The sequence below is a fragment of the Anabrus simplex genome, chromosome 1 (genome assembly GCF_040414725.1).
Source record: "Anabrus simplex isolate iqAnaSimp1 chromosome 1, ASM4041472v1, whole genome shotgun sequence".
Classification (NCBI taxonomy): domain Eukaryota; kingdom Metazoa; phylum Arthropoda; class Insecta; order Orthoptera; family Tettigoniidae; genus Anabrus; species Anabrus simplex.
In genome coordinates, this window is record NC_090265.1 from 555281766 (window position 1) to 555295839 (window position 14074).

Consider the following 14074-nt stretch of genomic DNA (forward strand, 5'->3'; position numbering starts at 1 on the left):
AAGTATTTTCTCATATATTTTTACACTGTATGTTGCATACCACCAGAATTTTGCATTTTAAAATATTATATTCCTTCATTAAATATGTAATTAAGACTAAAATTATGAATGAATTTGGGTGGCATTTTAACCTCATTTTTGGTTCCTTTTTTGGATATCTTAGGTCTTTTTATAGGTATTTCTTAGGCAATTTATTGGTCCTCAACTTCCGAGCCCTAGTTATAACCCAATGGCAACAACACTCGGCTAGACTCTTGTATGTCATCTTATTTGGTCAATATTTACTCTCGTCTGACCTTGAAAGTATTAGGTTAGCGAGGTTTGCATATTTTTCTTTCATCAATATAATAGAGATTATTATTTTGAAATGAAGCCTCACAGGAGTGCCTTTCTTCTTCCTGCCTCCCATGAACCTTTCTGTTCTTTAACCGGTACCCTTACTCTTCCAAGAGTCGGAGTTCCTCCCGTAGTTGATATTACTCGTTTTCGCTGGTAAGAAATGGTGGACATTATTACTAGAGACAGAACAGCTGATAACCCCATTGCTTTGCCCCCTTAAGGCACCTCACAATCAATCATCAGTACAATTCCGTTATATGATATACATGTTGCTATGACAACGAAGGGTCTTCGTTACTTCACTAAATTAAACAGTGGATTATAATGGGGAACGTATGTAAAATTGCACTTCAGTAAAATAATTATTGTAACTCCCAGAGTTTTAAAGATAACCATGTTTTTCAAATTATATAACATTATCAGTGTTATGAGCATACCCATGGCCAGTAGGCAGTAATGTTCGGTTTTGAATGTTAAAAGCATAGCGTAAAATCGTGAAAAATCGTATATATATATATATATATTCCAATATGGCAATCCACATCACATATATGTGTTAAGCTATTAGCCCCAGTTAAGAATTGCCGGTACATCTAAAACACTGAACGTATGTTGAACATTATAGCTTGAAATTTTCTTCACAAAACGGAAACGAAAAATAATTCATGCAGTAGAGGGTTAAACAGTGGATTATAATGGGGTACGTATGTAGAATTGCACTTCAGTAAAATAATTATTGTAACTACCAGAGTTTTAAAGATAATGTCATATAATTTGAAAAACATGGTTATCAGTGTTATGAGCATATATGTATTGATTTTTGTGGTGATCACTTAAATAGTTCCTATGCTAGGAATATTTGAACTTTCTGAAACATCTACCCTGTTTAGAAAACCATTAAGTTACCAAATTTGGCATATAATATCTACAGAATAATTTGAAGATATATGTGGAACGAATGTTTGATATCTTATTTACTTTTAATTTTTAGAGCAATTCAAATTTTACGATCTAAATTTGGAAAAAAAATACAGTGACTTTTATACCCCATAAAATCCGAAAGATTTTCCTTAACAAAATTTTCCGGGAAGTTATTTATAATAATGGTTTATAGCAGCATACAAAGTTTCATCACTGCATCTTAAAAAATGTACGAGGAAACGTACATTAAACTTACAAAAATATAAGTTACGGGAAACTTGATTCAAAGATTTGAAATTGTTTATATTATTTTACCATTTTCTAATTTTCTAATTAATTAGTGCAGACCATATCCATATTCACCAGTTTCCTCTTCCTCCTCCAGCCATTTCCTTTTAAATTTCTCCTTTGATGAGTCTTAGTTTCCAATTTCATCATTGTGGAGTCAGCTGTAGCAATTCGCCTGTCTTCTATGTCCTTTAGTATTGACACTGTGAAAGCTCCTGACTGCAATCCTAGTCTCTTTCAAAGTCTTTATTCTCCCTACATTTCCATTGTTAAATACTAAACAAGCAATATATGCTGCTATTTTCATCACATTTGAAGAAATAAATACAGTTCTGGGACATCTCTTCCATATAAGAGAGTTAAAACTTTCGTTAGGATTCTGGGTGCTGCCATACAAACACTTCTGTAATAAATCTGGATAGGCCAGAATCCTCAAAGTAGGTTTTACTATATTCAAGACAGCTTCAGGTATATTATGCTTGTGGGAACATGTAGCGCCAGCTTGCTCAGCTTGTTTGAATTTACACCATGAAATATTACAATGAATAGGATTTTGGTCAGTTGACAGTCTGTGAAATATGGCCCAAACAGCTCTTTGCATGTCCTTCACATTTTTATCTTGCAGCTTTGCCGTAATATACCTGCAATGTATGTATTTCTTTACTGGTAAGCCTATTAGCAACCCCCCCCCCCCCAATCCTCCCAGAGGCTGCTTCTCTTCAACTTTTTGACCTCTGAGTCCCTTCTTCAATTTTAAAAGTCTTTCCCCCATTCTCTTTTGTTGCTATTTGCTTTACGCCGCACCGACACAGATAGGTCTTATGGCGACGATGGGACAGGAAAGGCCTATGAGTGGGAAGGAAGCGGCCGTTGCCTTAATTAAGGTACAGCTCCAGCATTTGCCTGGTGTGAAAATAGGAAACCACGGAAAACCATCTTCAGGTCTGCCGACAGTGGGGTTCGAACCCACTATCTCCCGGATGCAAGCTCACAGTTGCGCGACTCTAACCGCACGGCCAACTCGCCCGGTATGTTCACTTTTCCCAAAATGTTATATTGGTTGAGTTTTGTAACATACTAACATTCTAACTTTTCAATCTTACAGTATGAGCCATGAAGTTTACATTCTAAGACAGTTTTGAACCAACTGGGGTCACCATCGCCAAGATATTTCACATACCAGACCCCATATTTTTCAACACTTCTTTGAAAAATAAGTTTCAGCCCAGCTGGCTCCATCCAACCACTGGAACGTGAGCAATTTGTACAGCACACATATTTATGTTCACTTTGCCATTTCTTCTCTTCTTACACACTTCACTTTTTAAGGACACAAACACACCAGAACTTGCTCATCACTTGCAGATCAAGTATTTTGCCTTTGTCAATGCTGAAGACTGATGAAACACCATAAATTGATGTGTGTCCATGCTTCATCCATGTACCATCGCAAGAAACACCCAAGTCAGTAACTAGAACATCAGATTCAGTTGTTTCCAGATCTTTGTTTAATTTCACAGCTTCCTGCACTGATGTCAGATTATCTTCAGATTCTTTCTCAAGGGCACCCAAGATTTCTCTGTTTGTATGAGTGTACCTTGCAGCTGGGGGTGGCATGTTTATAATTACACAAAACAAGTTGGTACCTTCCGTTCCAACACCTAAAAGTTTCATTCCATAACACAATCTCAGGTTTGCTTCATAAGTCCAGTTATTCACTTCAGACTTTCTAAAAGCAATATCTGACTGACAGCTGTCACAATACAAATGTAACCTACGGACTACACCAATCCTCTCTTCGTCATATATAACCTCAAATCTTGAGCACCATAGTTAGCACATACACAAGCTGAACGAGTAACTTCTGACAGAATCCTCAAATCTGTGAACATAAGCCCACTTGAGGTTTTATCTTCTGTCTGTATTCATCGAACGAAATGCCTCCATTAATTTTCGTCATAGCAGCACTGGAATTCTTGCTCGAAGTACAACGGATACCGGTATTATATTCTGTACCTTGCCCTGGTACAGTAGATTTCTTTTTCGCAAACCGAGAAGCATGGTCCTTTTTGACTTTCCTAAAAACTATACGTTCACCACGAGGTATACTGTTACTTCGGATAACACAGGACTAACAAAATCAGCACTTAATAAATCGGTTAAGAAACCACAGCAACACATGTATATAAACCAAATACAGTATAAACACATTGTCAACAAAGGAACCGGAAGGATCCGGCAGCAATACTTTTCCACAGCCTTCTTGATTACAGGTTTCCATGGATGAAAGAAACACGTGGAAATTCTCCGTAAGAGTAATGGAAGCAAAACTCGTCCTACAGAAGTGGCGTGGCAGTATACAAGCAGTCACAGCACATTTGAGGAGTGGAAATGCTAAAGGATCTAAGTGCCATTTTTAACTTTCGGGTTTTTTCACTGCTAACCCATCTATGTCTTTGCGCCAGTGCTGTGCTAAGGAATTTATGTCCCTCAGTTGTTCCTTGGAGTTGCTACAGTCCCTAACAGAATGCGCTAGTTCTATGTTCAGACAGGCCTGCTGTGCTAGTGGATCTATGTGCCACAGCCGCCTGCCACTAGCCAAGCAGTAGTTAGTAGTCAAGTGCATGCCATAACTTTCATCTCATGCTATTGTTTTGCTTACTGAAGCTTTTGCTTGTTATTGAAAATGATGGACGAGAATGATGATAATAATAGTAAGAATGCCAGTGCTTTTAGTAGTGTTGGAAGTATTGAGAAATTTACGTTCAGAACAAAACAGCAAAAAGCAAGATTAAGTGGAAAGTCCTACCCCACACAGAAGAAGCAGAACAGGTGGGAAATTGCTGCAAAACAACCGCCGCCTTTACAGGTAGGTTCTGTTGTTTTTTACAGTAGAAGTAAACTTATAATACTCAATATTGCTTTTTGTAAGCCTACGTTATTATCTAGTAATATAAAATTGCCGAAAAACAGTCTTAACTGTATCCTCTTCTACCTCAATACGTAGGTCTACTTCTACCTATGTTTTAAGCCTACATTCTTTGCCTATACCTTACTTACAGTAGTTGTGTAGTAATTCTAGCAGGTTTATGTACATATTTTGTTTTTGTTTTCTTTTTAGGTATTCTGCAAGTGTAAGTACAGTTGCAGAGAGATTGTCAATGTGAAAACGCAGCTCTTTGAAGAATAGCACCAACTTGACCTGAGCCAACAAGGCAATTACCTGATAGGCTTATAGATATTCTTCCTATTCAACGACGGCACCATCGGACCTATAATGAAGATGCAGAGAGTAGAAGACAGTCAACCATCAGCTACATACTTCCTGATGGGACAGGAGACCTCAAAAGAGTATGCAAAGCTACATTTTTAAATACCTTCGGGTATTTTCAAGTCAGTAGAACATTAATTTATATTGTCTGGGCACAGTTTTTCAGTTGCTGATCGCGATTTCGCTCTTATAGAGAAATGCAGCAAGACAGCCAAAATGCAAGCAATGGAAGATCTTGAAAATGTGATCAAGCAAGCTGGGCCTACAAACCCTTTCCGAGTGCTGAACATATATGACAGTTTCTTCGACTTTGAGAAAAAAGGCTTCTGAGAGAATTGATACAAAACAACTTCGTATCACTCAGGTTTCTTTGCTGAAAATAAGCAAACAACAGCCTGGTAGTGTGTCCTGCAAAACAACCTTTTCCGATCTGTGTGACTAGGAGAATTTTCATGTACTGAAGAAAGGCAAGACAATGAAATACATTGCAGCTGTGGAATTGGAAAAACTTCCAGCTACAGTTTCGTTGGCACCAAACAAGCAAAAAGATCTTTCCACCACTATTGATTACCTGGATGAAAAGAACAAGGACTTTTTCCAACAGCTGTTGGCTCAATAAAGACAATGCTGTCTCGTGGCAGTTAGATCTATTAGCTCTATCAAAAATTTTTGTACTTAGATCTTTCTGCTCAAAACGCCACAAAACTATTTTATTTTTTAAGATAATTTAAAAAACCTTTGTCAACATGTTTATAATCATGTAAAGAGTCAATTCATGTTTAATTACAAATAAATATTCATTTCTCACAAAGATGTGCTGTTTTTATTGCTTCCTAAAAAATTTCAATTTTGGCACTTAGATCCTTTAGCATTTCCACTCTTCATTTACAGATGGCATTGAACTGTGATACTTTGTAATTAAAATCCTGACATCTTCAGGTATAGTATGAGCAAATTAAAAAATGGCTACTTTTACTACGTATTTTTTTACGAACGTCCTCCCTTAACGATAAATTGTCTCCGTTTATGAACATTTTCACTTCCATTTTTATTACCGGTATTATTATTATTATTATTTTGTGCTATTGGTTTAACATCGCACAGACACATAGAAGGTTTCCGGTGAGCAAGGATGGGAAAGGGAAAGGGCTAGGAATGAGCAGATAGCGGCCGTGGCCTTAAATATGGTACATTTTCCTGGTGTGAAAATGGGAAACCACGTAAAACCATCTTCAGAACTACCGACTGTGAGATTCGAACCCCACTATCTACCGAATTCTTACTTACAGCCACGCGACCCGAACCGCACGGTCAACTCGCTCGGTATGTTCACTTTTCCCAAAATGGCATTGGTTGAGTTTCGTAACATACTGAATTTATACATAATATAAAGTGAAGTCGTCAGTAGAGTCTATGTGAGGGCTAGAAAAAGTAACCATCAATTATGTTATAGTTCGCCAAAAAATCAACTATAATTTGGGCATTAAAGATGTAATCCTTATAAAAAGAAATGTATGGCTTAGGAGTTATCGTCATTTTAGTGAAGCAATGGAAAGGTTTAAATATTGCATGGTGAAAAAGGACCAAGCTAATAAGCAGACGACTGGAAGGGCCTTGGCGAAAATCGCACTGATCTACATACATACATCCATCAGGAGGAAAAACAAATAATGTTGTCTGTAAGGAAATTGTAAGGCCTGTCACTAAATAGTGCATTCAAAATTGCTCCCGTACGCAGCAGGAGGGAGATCGCTCGTTATATGGTAAATGTCTCATCTCTGTGCTTTCTTCCTTTAGACAGGAAATTTTCGTCTGTGAGCTCTTGTATAACAAGTAACAAAGCTATATTTACATTGTTTCAGTCGTATTGCTCGGACCTTTCACCAGAAGATTACATCGTTCTGGTAGAAATGGACTTCCATACTCCGTATCCTGAAAGGTAAGTACTGATATTCAGCCACTAGATGACTTTTAAGCTATAAATAATATTAAAGTCTTTGATAAATAATTTGTACTCAAAAAACAGGGATACGATGCAAATACCTTTATTTTATCCTACAATACATATTCACATTAAATCTATACATCGATTTTTTTAAAAAACTTCATTCATGAATGCTGTAATTCGCCATGAGGATAGTTGAAGCCCACTTTAGACAGACTTATTTTCAGTAGATGAAGTCCTAAAATCGTCGATGTTAGTTGATCAGTCCATCATTAGCTGTCTGATTCCAGGGAACACGTTCGATCCTGACTGAGGCCGATGGCATTTGAAGACATTCAAATGTAACATCTCCATGTCCTTTGTACCTTAAGGAACTCCTACGAGACAAAATCCCGACACTTCGATATCTTTTAGCCATCAGCAGTTAGAATGGACGTTATCAAAACAGTTAATGCTAAAAATATTCATTCATTCTTTAAAAAATGTTCTAACAGAAACAAGAATGTATGACCAACCCTCGTCCCATTTTTCTATGGAGTTGGGTATGAAGTGAGATTAATCGTCGTAGCGAGTTTTTACGGCCGAATGCCCTTCCCGACATCAACCTCATCAGAGTAGTTAATGTGATGAACTGAATGACGCGATATATTACAGTAGGAAAGGAGAGGGTGAAACCCGGTGCTGGCGCATACTCGTAGCTTACTCCTGTCGAATGGCACCGAGGGGTCTACTCAAGGCTTTACGTTCCCATCCGACGGACGAATCACCATTAACAGCGTCATATGACCTGACTCCACATCAACACTGCGGAGAGGTTTGGAATTGAACCTAGGCTTTTGGCACGGAATCTAGTGATTAGAAATTGTATACCACCACCTCTTCTACCCTGCTGGCCAACATTATGAGGGTGATTTTGTTTCCACAAACGGGGCTCCGACCGTAAATGTCTTAACGATCATGGCCAACACTGCTGTCTGCAACACTCAGCCCGGCCACTTGACGTGCTATAATTTCTGCTAGGAAGCCGGACGGAGTGGTTCGGACGGTAGAGTGCTGATTTTTGAGTTCAAGTTTGATCCCAGCTCAGACCGGTGGTATCTGAAGGTGCTCAAATACGCCAGCCTCGTGTCTTTACTTCTACCGGCACGTAAAAAATTATCTGAGGGACACTTCCGGCATCTTCGAAAACCGTAAAAGTAGTTAGTTGTAAAACCAATAACATTTCTATTGTCAAAAAATGCTTTCACAGCCGCAGATCTTAAAATCACAGCAATAGAACAGCTTTTGGGTGGTTAGGCCGTGTGCATTATGCAGAGTTTCGTCCAGACGTGCCATTTGGACTCATGGCACGTCTGGACGAAACTCTGCATAATGCACACGGCCTAACCACCCAAAAGCTGGTTCTATTGCTGTGATTTTAACATTTCTATTATTAATTCTGATATGAAATACCATATTGTGATATCGATTAAATTATCACTCAACTGTACATCAAGATGTCAAATGTTATTTAATGTATTCACGAATGTTAGAATGTTTTGTTCATCAGTTCCGTGTATTTGTGTGGGTGGATACTATTACTGTTTGCCGATGGTAGAGTTTTATGCTGTTGTTATTTAACCCTAACATTGGAATAGGTGCTAACTACTTGAAACTAGGTGCTATAACGGCACAGAGAGAGAACTTCGGAGGGGGATTATCCCTACGAGAAACACTGTAAGTTGCTATACAGTAGTTCGCAAACGAACCCATTACTACTGTCTTCAGCCTTTGGCTATGAATGTGTACGGGAAAGTGGGGCACAGTTAACTGGATTACTTTCCTTGAATTTTCTTTAAAATTTCGTAATAACTCTCCCATATTGTTCAAAGGCGCATAGCAATAGTCACTTGCGTTCGGAATAAATAGCACATTTCACAACACTACATAAAATCTAGTTTTCTCGTATAAGAATCAATATAAAATATTACACACCGCCCCAGTACTCCGGTCTTGAGTGACTGATTGACGATATACAGGGTAGTTTCACAAATAAATTGCGTCATAAAAGCATTTAATCTCTTCTGCCGTCTACATTTATATTTTACTTAACCATCGTAAATTTTCAACAATATACAGTAATACTTACGATTTCAAAACTGGAGTATTTTCTTCAACATCAAAACTTGAGAAAGTCTATCCAAATGGCATGTAGAACTTGCATCTTTAGTTGCTCCATGAAATGTAGGTGCTGGCAAGAGTAGTTTCATATCATTTTCTGACAATGATGCAACATCAAGAATCGCATGTAAGATAAACTTTCCAGCAAATTTAACTCTTCCTTAAATAGGATTCTTCCAAATCTCCATTACCATATTTTTATTTAATAATATTGGCCATATACGACATCTGATGATTATCGTGTACCTTTCAAAGGTGCCAAGATGAAAACAAATTTTAGAACTGACTTGTCAATTATTTTAGCTTCAAGTTATGCACCATCTTCCTCTTCTTCAAACGTCAGATGAGGTTGTCTAGGCCCACTAGACCACCATTTATAACTGCTTTTTGTCCATTTCGACCACCATTTATAACTGCTTTTTGTCCCTTTCTCCAGCAGCCGTCTTTTTCAGCTCAGTCTTTTTTTTTTTTTTGCATCGTTGACTAGACTAGCCTACTTGCTTTCTTTCTTTCTTCAATTCCTAATTTCACTGGCTTACAGTACCCCATTAGAGAACGGTTTACACTATCCCATAGGCTGTTCTTTTTGCTTTAGCCATTATTAGTAGGAATTACAATGGATTTTCCATATAAATATAGAAGAAAATATTCATAAAATCAATACTGTTTTATCTATTCCATATTTCATCGCAACAATTAAGACATAAACATAGTTTAAAGAATGTATTTAAACTCGAATTTCAGTACTTGGTTTTTGCCTCACAACAATCTGCTGACGGCAGCCTTAAAAATCTACGAACAATTCAACAGCATGTATTGCCAACATATCATCCAAGGCTCAAATAAAATGTCCATACCTGAGTAAAAAAAGTCGACCTGATTCACACCGCCCCATTGTTTACTGTGCTCCTTCAAACAATAGTCCACATTTTGTGCATAGATACGGTACCAGCGTCGAAGGACTGGAGCCCCTGAACTTTTGGATCTAGTTAAATAGTAAGTTCTCTGTGTAGCCTTACAACTAATGTATAGAGTAATGCTCCACATACTTTTAACCTCTGCCGCAGCAGATTGATTAGCACTGAGTTTTGACTGGCCTTCCACCCAGAAGGAATTAATCATTGGAGCAAATCTCTCTCTTGTACTTATCCGAACAAGGCGGGTAAATCAGGAGTTTCCTAGAAAGTAGTGGCCGGTTCTAAAATCCCTTCCCTTGTCGGGGATCGAACTTCGGTCCTTCCAGTTAAGCCACTGCATTTGCGATGTTAGTTAAACAGCGAAAAGACAGAAGCTGGAGTGCTAATAACAAAATGCCAAAGCATAAATGACAACAAGACTATCATTATTTTACAACTGTTCCTCTTTCTTTCCTCCTTCCCCCAGGTGTTAAAGACGTGCAGCAATCGTGGGACGCCAGTTGAATCTGGTATTTATTCCACTTGTGCCAAGCTCCTGTCTTTTCTCTTGTATGACCTATATTAATCAGCTTTTGGTCCCTTTCGATATTAGATTTTGAAAGGCTTAAGAAGCCTGTTATTTCTGACCTTCCATGTTCCTCGTTACGTTTGTCCTTTGAGGGTCGAAAATCTTCTGTTTCCCTATTCTAGCAAAGCAAAGTCACCTCCATACAGGCCATGAAGGCCCTTGGAGGAGTGGAAGGTAAGGCTTCCACCATTGTTAACATCGGCACGTGATAGGGTAAAGTGGTTAGCTCTAAGCCCGGCCGCCTTTGCCCCCAGGAATTAACCTGGTACTCATTTTTAGTGTAGGCTGAGTGAACCTCAGGGTCATATGCACCTTCGGAAGTGAAAATCTCGTTTCTTAAATGTTGCGACTTCCTGACGGGGATTCGAACCCACGTCCTTCCGGGCGAACCGAGCACGCCTTTACCGCCTCGGCCAGGCAGCCCCTGTTTCCCTATTCTATTTTGATACTTTTATTGTTTTTCCCCTTAAAATAACTTATCATCACTGGTTTTTTTTTCAGAGCCGATAACTCCCTAGCATTATCTTCATCCTGAACAACTCCATTAAAACCACGTATTATTCCATAGGCCGCCTCTGTGGTGTAGTGGTTAGCGTGATTAGCTGCCACCCCCGGAGGTCCGGGTTCGATTCCCGGCTCTGCCACGAAATTTGAAAAGTGGTACGAGGGCTGGAACGGGGTCCACTGAGCCTCGGGAGGTCAATTGCGTAGAGGTGGGTTCGATTCCCACCTCAGCCATCCTCGAAGTGGTTTTCCGTGGTTTCCCACTTCACCTCCAGGCGAATGCCGGGATGGTCCCTAACTTAAGGCCACGGCCGCTTCCTTCCCTCATCCTTGCCTATCCCTTCCTATCTTCCCATCCCCCTACAAGGCCCCTGTTCACCATAGCAGGTGAGGCCGCCTGGGCGAGGTATTGGTCATACTCCCCAGTTGTATCCCACGACCAAGAGTCTGAAGCTCCAGGACACTGCCCTTGAGGCGGTAGAGGTGGGATCCCTCGCTAAGTCCGAGGGAAAAACCGAACCTGGAGGGTAAACAGATGATGATGATGATGATTATTCCATAGTAACCCCGGCCTTAATGTAACTATGTTATTTGCTGACCTCAACTGTCCAGTCATATCACCTATCGATCCGTTTGTTCCAATTAATTTTGTAAGAAAATTTCCGGTAGAATACCCTATTAGAGGAGTAATCAGAGGAGAAAGTTTCTTTAATATAAATCAGGAGATTCTCATGACAGTTCAAGGAATTATTTCTAAGTGATTTGTCGATATAGTGGACACAAATAAAAATTCAGGTTAGTTCACGCGAAATGTATGTTGGGCAAAGCCCAGGGGGTAGGTAAGTATATCGGTGACACTAGTATAGGAAAAGGCTGGGATAAATGTACAGCCTCGGGACTAATTTGTTTTGAAAGTGGAAAAACAGGGAAAAGACATTGTCCGTCAGGGTTGCCAGACGACCTAGATTTTACGGGACAGTACTGCATTCGTGTTAAATGTCCCGCGCCCGCGATAGTTCCTATCCGGGACGGCAATTGTCCCGTATTTTGAACCTCAACGCCAGTGTTTCCAGCTCTGATAAGTAGCAAGATTTTTTTTTCATTCAAAGAGGACAGATGTTTCACTCTTTGTTTTCTTTATCTGGTGTGCGTTTGTAGATTTTTAAAACTGTTTTTTTTTTTTTCAGTTCTCGGGTTGTCCATCCTGGCGAATAAGACGCGTAATAGCGGTTAGCTACCTGAAATAGTCCGAGTCCACCACATGTTCGTGTGAAGTTGTCAGCTGTGAGAAATATTATGTTCTGTTGACGTGATTAGGTCCGGGCTGTTCATTTCTGTAAATTTTTCTTCAATGACATGCTGAGAGTTTTATGAAATTTCTAACAATGACAAAAAAAATCTGTTAACAGCATTTCAGAGAAATGAAAAATAACGTATACTGAAATTGAAAGAACTGGTATGAATAATTAAATAAACTAAGTTTTCTTCTATTTGTTTTACGTCTCACCGACAGAGGCAGGTCTTACGGTGACGATGGGATAGAAAAAGGCTAGGATTGGAATCGACCGTGGCCTTAAGGCAGGCTACAACCCCAGCATTTGCCTGGTGTAAAATGGGAAATCATGGAAAACCATCTTTAGGGCTGCCGACAGTGGGTTGAAACTCATCGTCTTCCGAATACAAGCTCATAGCTACATGACCCAAACCGTGTATAAATGTTAAGCCATGCATTAATAAACTGCACTATGATGTCAACATAATAATATGCGTATCATTTTGAAACTAGGTTATACCTTTTAGAATACGAGCCCGTTGATTTCCTCGATCGCACGTGTGTCCCTTATTTTGATTTCAGGTATCTGACAACCCTGCTCTCAGTGCCATTGATGGTGGAGTTTGAATTTATCAACGAATGCAAGCTACAGCAACATAAGACGTATCACGCAGCTAATTAACTCAATATAGTCTTTTTTTGAGATCCCCAGTCTACTTTGCAGTGCTGAGTCCATAATTGAGCTTCATTGTGTGAAATACTGAACTACATTGAGATTGGACTATATACCAGTAGTCTATATTGGTCTTACTCGGTGAACTATAGTTGCCTCAATTGACCTTTCTGTCATATTATGTGGGGGGGGAAGCAGATGTGAGGAATTCTTTCTAATCTGCACTAAACCTAAATGACTTGGTATTATTTTCTTTCCAGAATCAACGGGATCATGATGAATTCTCCTGCATTTGCAGAGGCGTTCAACTGCCCGGCTGGGTCACCAATGAATCCTTCCAAGAAATGTTCGACTTGGTGAAAAAACTGTGACTCTTTGGGATCTCAGCAGATAAATTAGACTACATATTATCTTGTTGAACAAGATACTCAAATATTGTGATATACAGAATGAACGTTTCTGCATCTCAATGACGAACGAAATGTCTTCAGATACACAAGAGACTACTGTAGATGACCTCATATTGAATTGAGGCGATTATTTTTTAAAGTTAAACGATTACCAAAGGAGAAATTTCAAAATGTAATTGTAAGTGATTATCTTGTTCCAGAAGTATTGTAGCATAGTGATATTTGGTACAGTCTGTTTTTCGATCACAAGGATATATACACATTATTATCATCATCAGTTGGTCGTTGTTAGACTAGATGAACGCAACTTTCCGACAAATATGTAATAAAGAATTGAATATAGGTCGTAGTATGTTTTTCCATAATTACGGTCGTTCGATTGTCCATATCATGACATTTCCAGATGAAAGAAATAAGTAAATAATAAGTTATGCATCAATATGCTTCGATTTAATCTCCTGTAATAAGCCAAAGAAAATTAATTCCACAACCTTCAACGTCACTGAAGGAGGACTTCGTAAAATACATCTTTTACATATAACTTTTTATAGATGAAAGTACATTATCATATCAACAAATGCATTAATGTCTTTCAGTTACTAAACAAAACCATATGTTACTGATGGGGACCTTGGAAATATATCCAACATTTCCCTTTATAAATTATTATTATTCCTCTTTTCCCACACCTGTGGGGTCGCGGGTACTAACTGTGTGGATTTGGCCCTGTTTTGCGGCCGGATATCCTCCCTGACGCCAACCCTATGTGGAGGACTACAATTACTATTGCGTGTCTCTGTGGTGG

General features: G+C 39.0%; 1 protein-coding gene across 1 annotated transcript in view; it reads left to right on the forward strand.

The window, feature by feature from the left end:
- The window catches only part of LOC136877288 (neprilysin-1-like), a 375489-nt gene extending 361883 nt beyond the window's left edge, over positions 1 to 13606 (forward strand). Inside the window, exons 16-17 of the mRNA XM_068228470.1 lie at positions 6682 to 6758; positions 13120 to 13606. Of these exons, the coding sequence (XP_068084571.1) occupies positions 6682 to 6758; positions 13120 to 13219 (177 nt within the window). The 3' untranslated portion in view covers positions 13220 to 13606. The remainder of the gene's footprint in view (positions 1 to 6681; positions 6759 to 13119) is intronic.
- Positions 13607 to 14074: the final 468 nt, after the last annotated feature.